Source organism: Lontra canadensis, unplaced genomic scaffold, assembly GCF_010015895.1.
Source record: "Lontra canadensis isolate GAN:19392208 unplaced genomic scaffold, GSC_riverotter_1.0 scaffold429, whole genome shotgun sequence".
Taxonomy (NCBI): domain Eukaryota; kingdom Metazoa; phylum Chordata; class Mammalia; order Carnivora; family Mustelidae; genus Lontra; species Lontra canadensis.
Genome location: NW_022631422.1, coordinates 30,661 through 43,996, shown reverse-complemented (window position 1 = coordinate 43,996; position 13,336 = coordinate 30,661). Strand labels below are relative to the sequence as shown.

At 34.3% G+C, this 13,336-nt stretch overlaps 1 protein-coding gene across 1 annotated transcript in view; it reads left to right on the top strand.

The window, feature by feature from the left end:
- The window catches only part of LOC116862994 (ankyrin repeat domain-containing protein 26-like), a 78,146-nt gene that overhangs the window by 46,710 nt on the left and 18,100 nt on the right, over positions 1–13,336 (top strand). Inside the window, exons 15-19 of the mRNA XM_032850462.1 lie at positions 352–565; positions 2,251–2,434; positions 3,170–3,304; positions 5,144–6,100; positions 7,711–7,863. Coding sequence (XP_032706353.1) covers positions 352–565; positions 2,251–2,434; positions 3,170–3,304; positions 5,144–6,100; positions 7,711–7,863 — 1,643 coding nt within the window. The remainder of the gene's footprint in view (positions 1–351; positions 566–2,250; positions 2,435–3,169; positions 3,305–5,143; positions 6,101–7,710; positions 7,864–13,336) is intronic.

Here is a 13,336-nt window from a genome sequence, read left to right as displayed (position 1 = left end):
ATATTGAGATCATTCAATATATATTTGTTTAATGTATGAATGAGTGAATGTGAAAGCATACAGTCCTTTATATGCCAAAAGTACTCATATATTTTATTTCTTTTTCTTTTTTAAATATTTAATTTATTGGAGAGAGAGCATGATCAGGGAGTGGGAAAGAACAGAGGGGGAGGGAGGAAGGGTGGATAGAATCTCAAGCAGACTCCATGCTGAGTGGAGCCTGATGCAGGGTTCGATCCCACGACTCTGGGATTATGACCTGAGCCGAAACCAAGAGTCAGATGCTTAACCAGCTGAGCCACCCAGGTGCCCTATATATTTTATTTGCTTTTGTTTTTTTCTCTGATGTAGATTCTGTCAGTTTACTGAAAATCCAGGATACGGTTCTTTCATATGAAAGATTAATAGAACTTAAAAAATATCACTGTGCACAACTTAAAAGAAAAAATAAAAAAATGGAAAATAAGGCTAATGGACTACAAAAGGAGCTATCAGAAACAAAAGAAATGATGTCGAAGTTGGAGCTTCAAAAAATAGAATGGGAGCAAGAACTCTGCAGTTTGAGGTATGATATCTTGGTTTTAAGGAAATACTTGTACTATTTACCTTTTTTTTTTTTTTTTTAAATAGGCTCCACACCCAATATATGTGGGGATTGAACTCAAGAGTGAGATCAAGAGTCGCATGCTGTACCAGTTGAGCCAGCCAGGCACCCCTTGAATTATTTACTTTTCTCTACAGATGCATAGAAGTTTTGAAATTGCTAACTTACCTTCTGAGATTTTATAGGGAAGAAAACGTCTTTAGTATAGTGAAGTATGAGATTCTTCATAATAATACAGCAAGTTCTTAACAGTGAATACTTTTAATAATTTAATGAATATTCCAAATCATAATTTTAATGACCATATAGAAATCCACCATGTGGAAACCTCATTATTTAACAAATTGAATTTTGGATTTTTTCCCCCCATTTTCTATACTTTAATTAATGCTTTAAGGAATGTCTTTTATATAAATCTGTTTCTACATTTCTGGTTACTTGGAATAAATTCTTTGATGTAGTATTGTTTACTTAAAGTATAAAAATTTTTAAAGAAGGTCTTTGATCCTATTTTTAAATTGTTCTCAAGGAATTTTATATTAATTTATATGCCCATCAACAGTATAAAATGGCCATTTTTCTCAAGACAAAAATTTTTAAAAACTAGTTTTAAACACGCAGTGATTAAAAGGTAAAATAGAAAATGATTACTGCTAAGTTTTTTCAGCATCTCTCTTTTATGTTGATGAAATTAATTCAAAAGTCTATGCTGCAAGCACATATTACTCTTTATTATTTACTTAATATAGATCCTGTGTTGTTATAAAAGGGGTTTTCAAATGATTTATTAAATGGATAATAGGGGAAACAAATAATACATTATATGTTAATTAAAGAAAAGAAAACGGATCAGGGGCACCTGGATGGCTCAGTTGGTTAAGTGTCTGCCTTTGGCTCACGTCATGATCCCAGGGTGCTGGAACTGAGTCCCCCATTGGGCTTCTTGCTCAGCGGGGAGCCTGCTTTTCCCTCTCCCTCTGCCTGCTACTCCACCTTTTTGTGTTCTATCAAATAAATAAATAAAATTTTTTAAAAAATGAAATGAATAATAATCAACAAGGTAAATTGAGGGTATTGCAGAAGAAGAAACATAAAAATCGTAGGGTAACAGATATTTGACTCCCTAGCCTAGTCCTGGATCACAGTAATCTGCGGGTGTACGTTGTCTAAATAAATGCATCTGCAGATGCTGTCTTACACTGCCGTACCTGTGATGTTTCATGAAGTAGCAATTTACTTGTAGTGAATTATAACTTCTTTATAAACAGGAACTTCTCTTCTTAAATAGTAACTAAATTATCTCTTCTAATGGAGGAGTAAACACGAGTATGTGGAAAAAACAATAATTTTCCATTCTTTCTTGAATGATTTCAAAATTCCTTTCCCTACAGTATCTTCCAGAGATGTCTCCCAGAGATATTAGTACTACGCAGCATAATGCTTTTTCATTGCTTCTTTTCAACTATATATATAACTTTTGGAAGAGATTGAAGTGAGAAATTAAAAACATGAGTCCTAGAAAGGAAAAATATTGAGAACATAGAAATTTCATTTGGATAATAAACCAGCATATGTGGCACCAGATCATAACATGAGCTTTTTATTGTTTACAAAACAGATTTTAAAATAAGCACATTTATTTGCAGATTTACTTTAAAACAAGAAAAAGAAAGAAGGAGAAATGCTGAAATGTTATATGAAAAGATTCAGGAGCAACTAACAAGAAAAGAAGAGCAATATAATAAAGAAGTTGAAATGAAACAAGAACTTGAACTTAATCTTAGAACACTAGATATGGAACTGAAGACTGTAAAAAATGATTTCAGTCAGGTAAGTCTTTGATAAAAGTTGCATATTTCCATCAGTATTATTTATACTATCCCTTTGATTTAATGTATATTACTTAGGTATAAAATAGATAAAAAATTAGTTTTATACTAATAGGAACTATGATATTTATAGCTAAAATCTTTAAATTATTAGAATTCTTGGCTTCTCTTATAAGCCCTATGTATATTTTCTGAATGAAGGGATGGAGGGTAAATTGAGATAAATATGCATGTTGGCTTTTTTTTTTTTTAAGATTTTATTTATTTTTAGAGAGAGAGCATGAGTACAGGAATGTGTAGAAGGGGAGGGAAAGGAAGGGATAAGAATCTCAAGCAGACTCTGAGTGCAGAGCCTGACTCAGGGTTGGATCTTAAAACCTTGAGATCATGACCTGAGCTGAAACCAAGAGTAGGACACTTAATCAACTGAGCTACCCAGGCACCCCAGTTTTGGATTTTTTATATTAAAATACAGGCTAAATCACCTTGAGACTATGATGGAACTAGTTAAATGTTTTGTAAAGAAATTTTATTTCACATACTATATCTACCTGTATTTTTACTCTATGACAAATTTAGCTGTCATTTAAATTAAAATTTGAGTTACTCGTGTAGGATAAAAGTCCTTATATTTAAAAAGGCTTCTTCTTTTGAACATTTTTTTTTAAGTTCTCTCAAGCTTTTGACTTTTTTTTTAATGGTATCAACCAAAATCCTAATGAAAATATGTCTTTAGGTTGTGGAAGAATGGAATGATACTAAGAAACAACTTTGTCGAGAACAGGATGCCAGAATATTACAAGATGGAATTCTAAACAATCACCTTTGCAAACAAAAGGAGATAGAAATGGATAACAAAAGGAGTTCTGGGGTATTTTCTTTAGTTATTTTGAAGTACATGTGTATATGTTTTGTATATATATATATATATATATATATATATATATATATATTTTATTTTCTGAAATTATTATTTTTTCTCTGTGTGTGTATATTTTTTCCTCCGTGTGTGTGTGTATATATATATGTATATATTTGTGTCTTTGTATATATATATTTTATCCATGTGTATATATATATCTATATATATATGTATATATGTATATGTATATTTTTAAAAACAACACTACAGATCATGGAAAGCATAGAGGATTTTTAAAGCATATATATATATATATGTATATATATGTATATATACATATATATGTATATTTAGGGGGCATAGGGGTCAGTGCCATTTTGGGTCCAGTGGATAAAGTAATATTCTTAATTTAAATGCATTTGTCTGCAAGAATCAAATAGTGACATTCTTAATGTCTTCATCCAAAGGGAGAGGCTTTTATTATTTTCCATAACCATAAGCTCAAAACTGTTGCAACTAACAACATATGTTTCAGTTTTCCGCAGTTATTTCCTCACCTCTCTCTCAATAGTTTAGCTTAACATTTCCACTGATGAACAGGAGGAAATGTATATAGCCTGTTCAGAGACTTTATTTTGGATGTTAGTCTCTTACTTTTGAGAAAAGTAGCAATTTGCTCCAAGGAGTATCCTATTTCATTAAAAGTTGCCTTTGAAGTAATCATATGGTAATGATAATTTATTGATGAATATTTTATTCCTAATAAAATAGCTTAGTGTCTTTTTCCCTATTTTGTATTTATTACCGTTTTAAACATCATGATGAGGAAAAAAATTTATTGCAGCAGCAAATAACCTCATGATTTTTCTTTTTTTTTTTTAAAGATTTTATTTATTTATTTGACAGATAGAGATCACAAGTAGGCAGAGAGGCAGACAGAGAGAGAGAGGAAGAGAAGCAGGCCTCCTGCTGAGCAGAGAGCCCGATGCGGGGCTCGATCCCAGGACTCTGGGATCATGACCTGAGCCGAAAGCAGAGGCTTTAACCCACTGAGCCACCCAGGCGCCCCCCTCATGATTTTTCTAAGAGCTGTATAAATTTTACCTTATTTACCATTGGTATTTTGTGTGAAATATGAGGCTTCTTTTGTCTTTATGATTTACACTGGAGAAGAGCTCCAGTTTGGTGCACAAGCACTAATAGTGGAGTTAGAAGACCTGCGGGAAGTTCTGCAGCTCACTTAATATTTTGAACCTCTCCATTCTAGAATTGTGGTAACTAAAAGAGTTCATTGATGTATGTAGAAGTGTTTATAGTACAGGGCCTAGATTTGTCAGTGATCAGTAGATTTAACTCTTATAACTGACTATAGAAATGTTAGAAAAGTAGAATTTCTATGGACTATTGTGCGGAAAAAGAATTTTAGGAAATTTAATCTGCCCAAATATATGCAGAGCTAAGGATTTTACTATGGCATACCTGTGTTAGATGTCAGACTGTAAACTTGATTCTTAGTATAGTCAGATTTATTAATCTTTTATTTCAGGCTTTCTGGGTTTGTTATAAATCGGAGAAAGACCTTTCCAATTCTGAGATTCTTAAAAATTTTGTCTTGCTTTCTCTTTTCCTTTCATGCATTCATTGTCTTCAATTAAATTTTTGAAGCTTTGGGAATTTATGCTTGTATAAAGTTTGAGGTTTGGACCCAACTTTACTTTTTTCCAGTTCAATATCTATTACTGCGACCTAGTCATTGTATAAACGTAGTTTATTCTTTAATTTCAGAGAAAAATCATCATAATGTCATTTTATTGTGTTCCAACTAAAAGTCTCCTTTGTTTTACTTAGATTTCTAATAGTTGTGAAAAAGAAAAATATCTGTTGCATAACAAATACATGTTGGAGGATCAAATCTCTATGCTAAGACTGGAAATAGAAACAATAAATAACCAGAACCAGGAGAAGGAAAGGAAATACTGTGAAGACATTGAAATTTTAAAAGAAAAGCATGTCAGTCTTCAGAAGACCATAAAACTGACTGAGGAAAGATTAACGAACACAGAACTCCAACACAGTGGACAGATTAATGCTCTGACCATTGAGAACACAATGCTAAAGTCTAAACTGGAGAATGAAAAGCAAAACAAAGAAAGACTGGACGAAAAAGTTGAATCGTACCGTGCTAGACTAGCTACCGCTATACAGGATTATGACCAAAGTCAGACATCAAAAAGAGACCTAGAACTTGCTTTCCAGAGAGCAAAAGGCGAATGGTTTCGTGTACAGGACAAATTGAATTTTGATGTGTCTAAACTAAAAGAAGATAATGAGCTTCTTTCTCAGAACCTTTCTGAAGCTGAAAGTAAATTTAATACTCTGGAAACTGAGCTCCATCACACAAGAGATGCTCTCAGAGAAAAGACTTTGGTTTTAGAACGTGTACAAAGAGACCTAAGTCAAACACAGTGTCAGAAAAAGGAAATTGAACACGCGTATCAAAGTGCACAAGATAAAGTGAGTAAATACATTGGGAAGCAGGAATCCTTAAAGGAGAGATTATCTCAACTACAGAGTGAAAATATGTTGCTTCAACAGCAACTAGATGATGCTTACAACAAAGCTTCCAGTAAAGAAAAGGTAGTAATTAATATCCAAGACCAGTTTCAGGATATTATAAAAAAACTTCAAGCTGAAAGTCAAAAGCAAGCTCTTGTAATAGAAGCAAGCAAGCAAGAGTTAATCAATGAACGTAATCTTTTAAGAGAAAGAATGTATGTGTATGAAAAGGAGAAAGTAGAAAGAGAAGTAAGTATCCAGAAAGATAAATAGTTTTCAAGCTTCCTGAGAAAATTCAAAGTAATATTTGATTATGGATTATTGTTGTTACAATTATTATTTTAGAGAGAAAGAGTGCACCTGTACATGAATGGGAGTGGGTCAGAGGTAGAGGGAGAGAGAATTCCAGGAGGGTTCCACATTGGAGAGCTCCACCTCATGACCCCGAGATCATGACCTAAATGATTATAGCTGAATTTTGAATCTAGTTAAATATAAAAAATATATAGACTGTAAGTCAGCATAACTTGTATCCAGCCAATAAAAATTAGACTTGAGAGGTGCTTTAATTTGAATAAAATTGTTCTGTCTTCTATGAAAGTTTAAGAAGTTAAGTTACAAATTGTTACTAGTCGGCTGATATTAATAATTTAATCTTATACTGCTAAAATAATAATTTTAATTCTTATCATCACATGTTAATACCATGATGAACAGATAAATGGAAATGCTCAAAATACTAAAATGAGTATTTTGAAATTTTCAATTAAATAGATTAACTTGACAGTTAGCTCCATATTTCCCAAATGAACTGCATAAAAAGTACAGTATCTCAGTACTTTTTATACATATATACATAAGTATAAGTATATATTTATAAGTATAAATATATATATACATATATACTTTTACACATTTATATATTTATGCAAGCTATACATGGTAGCTTTTTATACATTTTAGGTTGGCATAATTTTATTCTTATTTATATAAATTTGAATTTTTAGCCTGAAAACATTTATTCTTATGACCTTTTAATCCTTTCAAGGCCCTTACTTTTCATTAAATCATAATTTGGGACAACTGTGGTGAGCTTTAGCAAAACTATATTTGATTTAATCTTCCCACTGCTATTTATATTTTCTTAAGCAATTTTACAAATAATTTGCTCATTTCAAAGCTCAGTTACTATCATTTGGGCATAAGTTTGTCCAACACAAAGAGAATTGTATCTCTGAAATTTACTAATTGGGCATTGGCTCTCCATTTTCAGATTAATGAGGGGTGGCAGGATTCTTGTGTAGCAGGAATGGAGGTCACGGAGAGAGGTGAAAGCCAGGTCATCTAGGGTCTTGAAGGCCATTAGAATGATTTCACTTATGTTCTTTTTTTTTTTTCTTTTTTTTTTTTTTCACTTATGTTCTGAGATAGTTATCTATTAAAAGGATTTGTGCAGAGGATTGAACATGTGAGGAGCTCTGACATTAATTGAAGCCTCTAATAAAAAAGAGGGAAAACATTTCATACTGTAGAATTTACCAATGTTAGTTCCACCTATATACCCATTTCTTTTTGAGACTTCAGTCGATTGGGAAGCTTTGGGAAAATGCATCCACAAGGAATGGATAGTGGGGCTGAATTAATTATCTAAGTAACATAATACTGACTAGGCAGGATAACATCTTTTTGTGTCTTTAACCAAATTCATTAAACAGCCATAATGTGTACATGTTAGGAAAAGGAGATGAATTGATGTTTGTAGTGAAATTTTCCAAGTATATAGGTTAAAGTTATATATTGTTAACATAATTTAATAGTAAGATGATTTTATAAAACCAGTAACAGAAATGTCTTATTAGGTAGCTGTGAGACAACTTCAAGAAGAACTGGCCGATACCCTAAAAAAACAGTCTATGTCAGAGGCTTCACTGGAGGTGACATCACGTTGTCGTATGAATTTAGAAGATGAGGTAAAGGACTTAAAGGAAAAACTGGCTCAGATTAGGAATCAGGTATGTATGAAGTGTCACATATCAAGTTAATCTGTAGTTGGTTAAATAATATGAAGTGTTTTAGGATGCTTATTTCCATGGACCACTTCCTTTTGTATTTTCATTATAATTAATTTAGTATAATTTTAATATCTTCACAATGTACTTATTTCTTAAACTTTGACTTTCATTCTGCTATTTTTGTTATACATTTTTTTCTTATAGTAGTTACCCTTAGGAAAGTTGAAAATTACACATCATTCCTCACAGAAATTGGGACTTTTGTCCAACTAAATAATTTCTTTAAAGATTTATTTATTTATTTGTGGTGGAGGGGGAGGTGGAGAGGCAGCAGGAGATGGAGAGAATTTCAAGCAGACCCCTGCCCAGCACAGAGCCCCATGCTGGCTTGACTCCATGACCCATGAGATGGTGACCTGAGCTAAAATCCTGAGTTGGATGCTTTACCAACTGAGCCACCCAGGTGTCCTAAATAATATTTTTTAATGATATCTCTGTTACCATGATGAGCTAAGCCGTGTAAAAGCAGAAGATAATGTTTAATGGAATGTTTCAGAAAATTGTCTTATTTCTCATCTTCACTTTTTTAAATGGATATAGAATCTGTACTAATTTCAGGATAACTTGTACAGAAAAGTGATTTCACAAACCAGTTGAACTTGGGCATTACCTTCATTTTCTTTTCCTTTTCAATATATAATAAATGTACAGAAATATTTAGATCATGTATACTATATACACCCAAAAGAGAGAATTAAGAAAATTATCTAGATCTTGCCATTGGATTTTTTAAAAGCCTTATTGAGATAGAATGCACATTCCATACAATTTACCCATTTAATATGTGTAGTTCAATGTTTCTGAGTATATTGATAGAGTTGTGCAACCATTACTGCCATCAAGTAGAACATTTATTTTTTAAGATTTTATTTATTTATTTGACAGACAGAGATCACAAGTAGGCAGAGAGGCAGGCAGAGAGAGAGGAAGGGAAGCAGGCTCCCTGCCGAGCAGAGAGCCCGATGTGGGGCTCGATCCCAGGACCCCAGGATCATGACCTGAGCCGAAGGCAGAGGCTTTAACCCACTGAGCCACCCAGGCGCCCCTAAGTAGAACATTTTAATTACTCTGAAAAGAAACCCTTAGTCCTTGCCCCCAGGCTCAGGCAACCACCAGTCTACTTCTCACCTGAATAGAGTTGCCCATTCTGAATATTTCATATATAGGGAATCACACAATGTGTGGTCCTAGCTTCCTTTGCTTAATATTTTTGGGGTTCATCTGTGTCATAGCATATATCAGTGCTTCATTCCTTATTATCAAACAGTACTCCACTGGGGGCTAAAACCCTTGTTCATTCATCATTTGATGCACCTTTGGGTTGTTTCCACTTTTTGGCCATTAATAATACTGCTCTGAACGTTCATTTAGTTATTGTCTGGACATCTGTTTTTATTTCCCTGCCATCACATTTTATTCTCTCAGTTAATTGGGTTGATTTCACCATCTCTCAGTCTTTTTTTTTTTTTAATTAACATATAATGTATTATTTGTTTCAGGGGTACAGGTCTGTGATTCATCTGTCTTACACAATTCACAGCACTCAGCATAGCATATACCCTCCCCAATGTCCATCACCCTCCCCTCCAGCAACCCTCAATTTGTTTCCCGAGATTAAGAGTTTGTCTCCCTCACTGGTCCCATCTTGTTTCATTTTTCCTTCCCTACTCCCCAAACCCCCTACATTGCCTCTCAAATTCCTCATATCAGAGAGCTCATATCATAATTGTCTTTCTCTGATTGACTTATTTTACTCAGCATAATACCCTCCCTCTTGTTCCCTCCACATCATTACAAATACTAAGATTTTATTTCTTTGGATGGCTGCATAGTATTCCATTGTGTATATATACCACATCTTCTTTATCCATTCATCTGTTGATGGACATCTAGGTTCTTTCCATCGTTTGGCTATTGTGGACATTGCTGCTATAAACATTTGGGTGCACGTGTCCCTTCTGATCACTACATTTGTATCTTCAGGGTAAATACCCAGTAGTGCAATTGCTGGGTCATAAGGTAGCTCTATTTTCAACTTTTTGAGGAACCTCTATGCTGTTTTCCAGAGTGGCTGACCAGCTTGCATTCCCACCAACAGTGCAGGAGGGTTCCCCTTTCTTTGCGTCTTTGCCAACACCTGATGTTTCCTGACTTGTTTTTTTTTTTAGCCATTCTGACTGGTGTGAGATGGTATCTCAGTGTAGTTTTAATTTGTATTTCCTTGATGCCAAGTGATGTTGAGCACTTTTTCATCTGTCTGTTGGCCATTTGGATGTCTTCTCTGCAGAAATGTCTGTTCATATCTTCTGTCCATTTCTTGATTGGATTATTTGTTCTTTGGGTGTTATTATAAGTTCTTTATAGATTTTTGATACTAGCCCTTTATCTGATATGTCATTTGCAAATATCTTTTCCCATTCTGTCAGTTGTCTTTTGGTTGTGTTGACTATTTCCTTTGCTGTGCAAAACTTTTGCTCTTGATGAAGTCCCAATAGTTCATTTTTGCCCTTGGTCCCCTTGCTTTTGGGGATGTTTCTAGGAAGAAGTTGTTGCAGCTGAGGTTGAAGAGGTTGCTGCCTGTGTTCTCTTCAAGGATTTTGATGGATTCCTGTCTCACATTGAGGTCTTTAATCCATTTGGAGTCTATTTTTGTGTGTGGTATAAGAAGATGGTCCAGTTTCATTCTTCTGCTTGTCGCTGTCCAATTTTCCCAACACTATTTGTTGAAGAGACTGTCTTTTTTCCATTGGATATTCTTTCCTGCTTTGTTGAAGATTAGTTGACCATAGACCTGAGGGTCCATTTCTGGGCTCTCTATTCTGTTTCATTGATCTATGTGTCTGTTTTTGTTACAGTACTATACTGTCTTGATGATTACAGCTTTGTCATAGAGCTTGCAGTCTGGAATTGTGATGCCTCCAGTTTTGTTGTTCTTTTTCAGCATTCCTTTGGGGGTCTTTTCTGATTCCATGCAAATTTTAGGATTATTTGTTCCAGCTCTATGAAAACCTCGATGGTATTTGATAGGAATTGCATTAAATGTGTAGACTGCTCTGGGTAGCATCGACATTTTAACAGTATTTGTTTTTCCAATCCATGACCATGTAACGTTTTTCCATTTCTTTGTGTCTTCCTTTAATTTCCTTCATGAGTATTCTATAGGTTTCTGAAAATAGCTGCTTTGTCTCCTTGGTTAGGTTTATTCCTAGGTATCTTATGTTTTTTGGTGCAGTTGTAAATGGGATTGACTCCTTAATTTCTCTTTCTTCTGTCTTGTTGTTGGTGTATAGAAATGCAACTGATTTCTGTGCGTTGATTTTATATCCTGACACTTCACTGAATTCCTGTAGGCGTTCTAGCAGTTTTGGAGTGGAGTCTTTTAGGTTTTCCACATATAGTATCATATCATCTGCGAAGAGTGATAGTTTGACTTCTTCTTTGCCGATTTGGATGCCTTTAATTTCTTTTTGTTGTCTGATTGCTGAGGCTAGGACTTCTAGTACTATGTTGAATAGCAGTGGTGAGAGTAGCCATCCCTGCCGTGTTCCTGGCCTTACGGGAAAAGCTCTTAGTTTTTTCCCCATTGAGAATGATATTGGCAAAAAAAAATAAAAATAAAAAAAATAAAAAGAGAGAATGACATTTGCTGTGGGTTTTTCATAGATAGTTTTTATGACATCGAGTTATGTACCCTCGATCCCTACACTGTGAAGAGTTTTGATAAAGAAAGGATGCTGTACTTTGTCAAATGGTTTTTCTGCATCTATTCAGAGTATCGTATTGTTCTTGTCCTTTCTTTTATTAATGTATTGTATCACACTGATTGATTTGCAGATGTCGAACCACCCTTGCAGGCCAGGAATAAATCGCACTTGGTCACGGTGAATAATCCTTTTAATGTACTGTTGGATCCTATTGGCTAGTATTTTGGTGAGAATTTTTGCATCTGTGTTCGTCAGGGATAATGGTCTCTAATTCTCCTTTTTGTCTTTGTCTTGTTTTGGGATCAAGGTAATGCTGGCCTCATAAAATGAGTTTGGAAGTTTTCCTTCCATTTCTATTTCTTGGAACAGTTTTAGGAGAATAGGTATTAATTCTTTAAATGTTTGGTAGAACTCCCCAGGAAAGCCACCCGGCCCTGGAGTTTTGTTTGTTGGGAGATTTTTGATTACTGCTTTAATTTCCTTTCTGGTTATGGGTGTGTTCAGGTTTTCTATTTCTTCCTGGTTCAGTTTTGGTAATTTATATGTCTGTAGGAATGCACCCATATCTTTCAGATAGTCTAATTTGGCTGGCTTATAGTTTCTCATAATATGTTCTTATAATTGTGCTTCCTTGATGTTCATTGTGATCTCTCTTCTTTCATTCATGATTTTATTAATTTGGGTCCTTTATTATCAAAGTCTGGCCAGGGGGTTATCAATCTTATTAATTCTTTCAAGGAAGCCACTCCTAGTTTAATTGATCTGTTCTATTGTTCTTTTGGTTTCTATTTCATTGGTTTCTGTTTCTATCTTTATTAATTATCTTCTCCTGCTGGATTTAGGCTTTCTTTGCTGCTCTTTCTCCAGGTCCTTTAGGTGGAAGGTTAGGTTGTGTATTTGAGACCTTTCTTGTTTCTTGAGAAATGCTTGTATTGCTCTATACTTCTCTCTTCAGGACTGCCTTTGCTGCATCCCAAAGATTTTGAACTGTTGTGTTTTCATTATCATTTGTTTCGATGAATTTTTTCAATTCTTCTTTAATTTCCTGGTTGACCCATTCATTCTTTAGAAGGATGTTCTTTAGTCTCCATGTATTTGGGTTCTTTCCAAATTTCCTCTTGTGATTGAGTTCTAGCTTCAGAGCATTGTGGTCTGAAAATATTCAGGGAATGACCCCAATCTTTTGATACCGGTTGAGACCTGATTTATGACCCAGGATGTGGTCTATTCTGGAGAATATTCCATGTGCACTAGAGAAGAATGTGTATTCTGTTGCTTTGGGATGGAATGTTCTGAATATATCTTTGATGTCCATATGGTCCAGGGTGTCATTTAAAGCCTTTTATTTCCTTGTTGATCTTTTGCTTAGATGATCTGTACATTTCAAGGGGGGGTGGGGGGTGTTAAAGTCCCTTGCTATTAATGTATTGTTGATGTGTTTCTTTGCTGTTGTTATAAATTGGTTTATATAGTTGGCTGCTCCCATGTTAGGGATATAAATATTTACAATTGTTAGATCTTCTTGTTGTACAGACACTTTAAGTGTGATATAGTGTCCTTTCACATCTCTTATTATAGTCTTTGGCTTAAAATCTAATTTGTCTGATATAGGGATTGCCACCCCAGCTTTCCTTTGATGTCTGTTAGCATGGTAAATTGTTTTCCACCCCTTCACTTTAAATATGGAGGTGTGTTGGGTCTAAAATGAG